Genomic DNA, 6,856 nt, shown 5'->3' on the forward strand with positions numbered 1-6,856 from the left:
TGTAAGTGCAGCACGCGAATGGCAGAGGTGTGGTAGATCAGCTGGCACGAGTGGTATGACATTACGCAAAGGGAAAAAACAAGGATGAAAAGCAGGAAAAAAAATCCTTGCTGCGAGGGAAACCTCGCTGTTCCCTGGAAAGTCTCCCTAGGGAGCCAGAGGGAGTCATGTAAAACTGCACAGGTAAAATTATCGAGAGCGCATAGTAAGTAACGACCTCGTACTATCTCACACCAGGCTATTAACTGCTTGGGAAGCAGGTCTTTGCTATTCTGGTTTTCACAGGAACAGGCTAATCGTCCAGACAGCTCAGTTTCTGTTGCAGGGAGTATTATCAGCTTCTGATATCGCTGAGGATGACTCCACTGAATAATTTTAAATAACCAACCTATAGCGAAAGATTATTCCTAATTGTTGGCAATTAGAACAAGAGTTACAGCTCACTTCATGAAGTGTTTTGATATTAATCCTTAGAACATTTTTACGGGGAAAAAAAGAAGTCAATTAAGAGGTTAACTGGAAATTTTAGGTCATGTTCTGCCTTCACTTCTTGCACTTCTTAGAAAAAATGCGCACATATTTTCTGGCAGAATCTGGGTGCTTTGCATATAAATATCCATTATCCAGCCTAGGAGAGTGTTTCTGAGCAAGAGAAATGTCAGCCTGAGCAAACCACGTACAATGGTAACACATGAAGATGGTTGACAAACCTATAGAATGTTTTTATTTTATCTGTCAAAAGGGATTGAAATTTTGGAAATGCACTGGAAAACAGAGCTTAACTCCTGTTTTCGCTTAGCACATCAGAGGCTTGAAATTGTTAAAATTATGACAAATGGTTAAAGCTCAGTAACAATCATGAACATAAAAAGCCAGGTTCTACTGATAAAAATCAATGTTAACATTTTCTGAGCCAAGACTCAACAGGACTAAAATAAATGAGTCAGAGCAATTATTACTCAGCTTATTTACGCTGCTATATTATTATCCAAAAGGGACTTAACGATACAGGCCATTGTAAATTTACCAACAGGCCTCCCAGTGTTGTATCTGTTGAAACACATAATCGAGATGGCTGATGTTTACCGGCTCTGCTCAAGAGAAGTGTCGTGGTCTGAATGTTCGGCAAGGGTAAAAGGATGTGACTTCTTTCATTTAAAGTTACTGCCACTGCTTGGCCCGCAATTGCTTTGCAATACCCCGTTTTCATTAGCATTCCTGGCAAAAATGGGCAACAACACACAAGCGAGTCTTCATTTACACAGAAATCAGGTAGGATCCTTCTCGGTTTGTTTTCGTAATTAAAATAGTAGAAAGATGTTTTCTAAAGAACAATGGAAATTTCCTTAAAGTCAAAATGCCTCCTTGCTTTATCAGTCTGAAATCAACTGCAATAAGCTGAAAAGCCTCAGCAGGGAGGGTTTGAGACAATCTGCAGTCTGTTTGCAATAAAGGAGGGACGTGGCCACCACGGAGCCGTTGTAGGGGGAGAGCAGAAAAAGGTGATGGGAGAGTTAACCACCCATTGCATTAATCCTGCCTGAACCCCGGTGTCAGGCTGCCTGCCAGTTTGGGCACGTATCACTGGCTGGCTGTCCCAGTGCTTGTTCTCCAGCTGGGATGACTGTGCTCTATTCTCCAGCCTCCTCCTCCTCTCCCTCCCTGAAACAAAGACAAATTATCTCATCTTTACATGACTCCAGGTGGGCCCAAGGCACTGGCCTGCAGTGCTTATACTGTAATCTGTCCCCTGTATTTGCTCTAGGTAATAGCACAGCCCCCAAACAGCCGCATCGCACAACCAGCAGACCAGCAAGCTGCAATGCAAAGGCAGGAGCGAACGTCCAGGGACACGGGGTCCAGCGATCCCCTACGCCAGTGTTGCTGGGAGACCCCCTGTTTTAAACCACAGCATGAAACAAACTAAAAAACCACCACTCTCTACTGCTCGAGCTTCCTCTAGCAGATCTGGAAAGCTTCCTTATCTAGCGGGGCCTGGCAGCTGGGGCTCAGCAGCAGAATCCAAACCAGGGGAGTTTTGCACACCTGTACCAGTGCAAAGGGGCAGACAGCATCCACTCACCTCAACTGCAGCTTCAAAATAACACTGCAAGTAGCAAAATCCGTGCACGTGGGACACAAGGACCCATGAGGACGCTCGTCTAAGTCTGACTCACTTGCGGTGACTCAACAGAGGCACAGCTAGGAACCTAATCGAGGCCACCTCTTCCCCTCTTCTTGCCACTAGACCGCGTAATTAGCTTTGCCTCTTGCCATGGGAGGAACGTGTGACAACTCCAAATAGAAAAAGTGACACCTAGCAAACAAGTGAGCTGCCCGAGTGGCACTGTTCCTGTTGCAAACCCTCTGGATTGAGCATATCCTGGATTTCCTCGGGTGAGACAAGCAGTCTTAAGAAAGAAGCCCTTTTGAAATGTTGTTGTCAGAGAGGTGATTCACCAACCGTTGCAACACCCTACTCGGCCCTACAGAGGGATCAGGTAAGGCTGTCGCCCCACCAGAGACACCAGTGGCTGGACAGCCTTGCGAGCACGGCTCTCAGCCAGAGCAGCCAACACTTACGGGAACTCTGTCGCTTAGGCTTGACCGGGAAAACACCGCAGAAACCACCAAGACCAGCAGGCTGACTTTGGCAGCGGTGGAGAGGAGACCAGCCCAGTGAGACATTGCCACCAGCCTGAAATGCAAAGGAAAACAAAACCAACAATATTTTAGTCCACATTTTCACAGGTTTCAGCATTCTTTACACGACGTTTTGCAACGCAGCATGGGTTCAGGGGTGTGACACCGCAGGAAACAGAACACCTCGAGGTGTTAGCACATGGGTCTCATTGGGGGCAGCCGACAGCAAGGGGTGCCGATTTTTCTGCTAATGGAGTTTATGACAGGTAACGACAAAGTAGCTTATATTGACCCCGCAGGGGCTTATATCTCTCCTGGAAAATATGAAGAGACCTGCAAGTCTTGTTTAAAAATCACTGTGTTAGTGCCACGGATGACAACTACAGGGAAAAATAAAAACCAGTGCAATCCTGTGAAGGCTTTTTATGCCTATGCCTCACTTTAAACACAGAAGTTAATTCAAATAAAACAAAACTACCAGCCGTCAAAGGATCAGGGGTTTATCTAAATCCGTATGTAATATCTAAATCCATATGTAAGTTTTTCTTGAGGAAAACAACATTTTGCAGAGGTCAACGAGGTTTACTCGGTGGTTTCTACAGCACAAGGCTTTCCCCGCTGCTCAGAGCGCCGGCTCACCCGAACCGTGAGCCCAGGAGCCGGCTCTGCCCACGCTTGCAGTGGACCACCAAGCAGCCCCGCGGTATACAGCCACCCTGACCGACCACAGACCACCTATTGAACAAGAGAGGGGGAAAGAAAGAAGGGTCCTGCTCTTGTGGCTGCCAGTCACCCTGGATCGGAGCTCGTATCCCCACCACTACGTGTGTAACCATGCTCACGCGTGCCCCCACTGCCGCACAACACGAGGCTTTAAATCCACCCACAGCGTTCAGCTCACTGCTTCTTACGCTGGGGTAGGGAACGGAGCAGCCTGCCAGCACACAGGATGGAGAAGTATTTCTTTTGATTGGCTCTAAATTTACACGCTGCTAAATTAAACTAAATGAGGTCTTTTGAAAGAAGATGGGACTGATTAGTTCCGTTCAAACACTCCTTCATTACTCATCCCTCCATCAAGTCTGCTCCTACTCCTACCCAGGTTTTAAAGAATTTCCTCCCATACATGCAGTCCTAAATATCTTTCTTTCCGTCTCTGTTGTCCATCAGGATGGCACATCACATCGTAGATTTTTTCTTTCCTTGAAGCAACCATCTTCTATTTCACAAAGCAGAAAATATGCTCACAGGCGCACCCAACACCAACTCCTGCCACCAAAGGACCTCTCCCCCCCAAAAAACTTTGGGGACACGGAGGGAGTAGAGTCCTCTCCTTCCATCCCTTCACTGCTATCTTGTCTCCCCACTCTGTTATGTTACTTCTTCCTCTTCCTGCTTGGTTTTTGCTTTAGCCAAAAAAAGAAAATAAAAGGCAAAACACCGCATCACGCTGGTCAGTGGTGGACATCTAAGAAAAAGCAGCAGAGCAGGGAGCACAAATAGTAATACACCTGATGAACTTCTGCATCTTCCAAAAACTCCTGACCCAGGGTCTTCCCGAACAGCAGCCTGTATCTTTGAGCTCAAATCCAGCTCAACCGGATTTTTTTTTCCCCATTAATTGCTTTTGGAGTGGATCTGGACTTCTGACACCCACAGCATCCCTCAGCAACAGGTTCCACTGCTTAATTCACACCGTGTGCGGAAGTACCACCTTGTGTTTCTGACCTGGTGCTTGATCCTCCGTCGATGTCCTCCTCTTTTCTAAAAGGTCGAAGAACAACCTCAAGGACCCACAAACCCTTATTAAATTACAACCAGAGTAGAAGAAAAGCTCTCCATTTTCAGAAGACGGGCAAAGACAACCTGTGGCCAAAGCCTCCATCTCTTACTCGGGGCCCTGCCAAGTACAACTAAGCTACAACCAACACCCAGGTTCCTGAGCTGGAAAACCCAGAGCAGAATTTACAGGCTCAAACTTGATCTGCTCCCAGAAGATCTACATGCCCTTCTGGCCAATGCCAGTCAGGACCTCAATCTCAGACTGACCACGACACACAGCTCGCCCTTAACTCGCCTCGGAACAAACTGCTGCTTTTTACATAGGAAAGTTTTCTGGGTTGCTTTTCTTTTTTTTTTTTTTTAAGTTATAAAATAAGCGGCAAAACTGGGATAATGAAAAATAGATGTATCCCTAAAACTTTACCTGCAAGCCTGGAAATAAAAAGAGAAAAGAAGAAAAAGAAATTCAACAAAGCGGTGGCTGAAAGAAAACGCGCACTCCCATAAAAATAGAGCTCACGTGTACCGAGAAGGCTGGTAGCAAATGACAGTACAGCCCCTTTAAAGCCTACAACCTCATGCCTGCCTGGAAGATGACATCTGCACAACAATTAGCAGTTTGCTTAGGTCCCAGGTAGGCAGGAGGAGCTAACATGTGAAACACGGGGGTTTGAAGCTCCTGGAGAGAAGCCTGCGCAGGCTGACATCTCGTTACCAGACAGATGTACACAGAGGGCGTGAGAGGATTTCCAAACTGAAGGTTATGTGGATACAATGCATTTTTAGAAAAAAACCTTGCAGCTTGCAAAGCAGAAAGGGTGGTAACTGTGACCCCACCTGCATGGGGAGCATTTGCTCTGATTTAAGGACATCATTTTGGGATCCAGCAGCACCCATGTACAGCTGCAGCCGGTCAGCACCAGAACCACTACAGGAGGACCACAAATTCCCCTTGTGCAGAGTGGGGTGGGTGGGGTTTTTTTTTTCCCCCCCAATAATCCTCTTTTGTCAAAGCAAATCAGTCAAAGAAAATCAGTACTAAGGAAAGAGCAAAGGGTCACACTCAAAGAAGCCCCTGCTCCCGGCAGCTGTCCTCCCGTCAGAGCAGGCGATGTTCTCGGCTTCGCAGCACAGGGAGGTTCTGCTCCATGGCTCCAGAAAACCCCGTCTGCCCCGGTGGCCGCAGAAACAATAGCATTGCCATTATGTTCTCTATTAGCAGGGACATTTTTACTGATTTTACCAGCTGTGCATCAGTAAGTGCTGCACAGCCCCGTGAATGCGGTTGCCGTAGTCATAGGTGACAGTTCAAAGCAAGTCAGTAAGAGGAACATATTTCATTAATGCCTTCTGCTGCTGGGAACGCACCACTCAAAGCCCACACTGCGTGTACTGTGCCACCCCAATAAATCCATCTGAAGCCTCATATGAATTCTGACCCGCTGCTCCAGGAGAGCTCCCCAGCCCCCTCGCCAGGCTCTGGTGTTACGGCCAACTGGAAGCAATAACAATAAGCCCATCCTTGTTCTCATCTCGGGATTGAGGGAGCAGCACAGGAATTACAAGTCTTGCAAAACCGTCTGCAAATTTACTAGTTCAGGCAGGGTATCTGTCCAGCCACCCTTTGTCGAGATGGCTGGTGGTAATGACAGCACCAACAGCACTTTGTGTGTCTGCGAGCACAAATAATTCACAGAGCTCCCCTCGCTGAGCATAGGGCAGCACCGGAGAAAAATCAAACGATGAAAGACATCAAGGAACATATCCCAAGCACCCTTCAGCTGAACTGGTGACACGAAGATCTCCAAGCACTCACAGCCTCTCAGGCTGAAGCCAAAGTTTGATGGGCAATAACAGTTAAGGAAGCTGTTTTAAAGACAGACGTGTAAATTGGGATGTCTGATGGAAGAGGTGCACTCACGACATATACTGCAATCAGCGTCAAGCCAAGATCCCCGTTCGAACACAATGTTATTTTAATGACGCTGGCATCTATGGCTGAGACCAGCATGACGTGCTAAGTGATGTGCAACGCAACGGAGAAAGAGAAGGAAATTCAGCTGACCTGACCTGAAATTTTCTTCCTCTGAGCAATAGAGTCCCCAGGTCTGTCATGAGAACTCGTTTTTGCTGACTTGCTACTGAAGAGCAGAGCAGTGTCAGTCAGACACCTTAGGACCATCCCGAGGCCGGCAGTCCCTCCTCCTCCGATGACTGGGCAGCTACACCGACAGGAGAAAGAGGAGGTTTTAATCTGAAATTCAGCCTGTGCGTAAGAGAGGAAACAGCTGGTGGACAAATGGAGGATTACTAGGAGGCCAGAGGACACTCTGCCCTTCCCTGTTCATTACAGTCAGGTCTGCACAACCCTCTGCTTTCAAACAGATGAGCAGGACCAACCTGCAAATATGATCATAGAATCATAGAATCA

General features: G+C 47.2%; 1 protein-coding gene across 1 annotated transcript in view; it reads right to left on the minus strand.

Annotated features, from left to right (window-relative positions):
• Positions 1-2,692, minus strand: part of SIL1 (SIL1 nucleotide exchange factor) — a gene marked incomplete at its 3' end in the record, with an annotated part of 74,205 nt that extends 71,513 nt beyond the window's left edge. The window contains exon 1 of the mRNA XM_009574213.1: positions 2,584-2,692. Within this exon, the coding sequence (XP_009572508.1) occupies positions 2,584-2,688 (105 nt within the window). The remainder of the gene's footprint in view (positions 1-2,583) is intronic.
• Positions 2,693-6,856: the final 4,164 nt, after the last annotated feature.

Source organism: Fulmarus glacialis, unplaced genomic scaffold (genome assembly GCF_000690835.1).
Source record: "Fulmarus glacialis isolate BGI_N327 unplaced genomic scaffold, ASM69083v1 scaffold2653, whole genome shotgun sequence".
Classification (NCBI taxonomy): Eukaryota; Metazoa; Chordata; class Aves; order Procellariiformes; family Procellariidae; genus Fulmarus; species Fulmarus glacialis.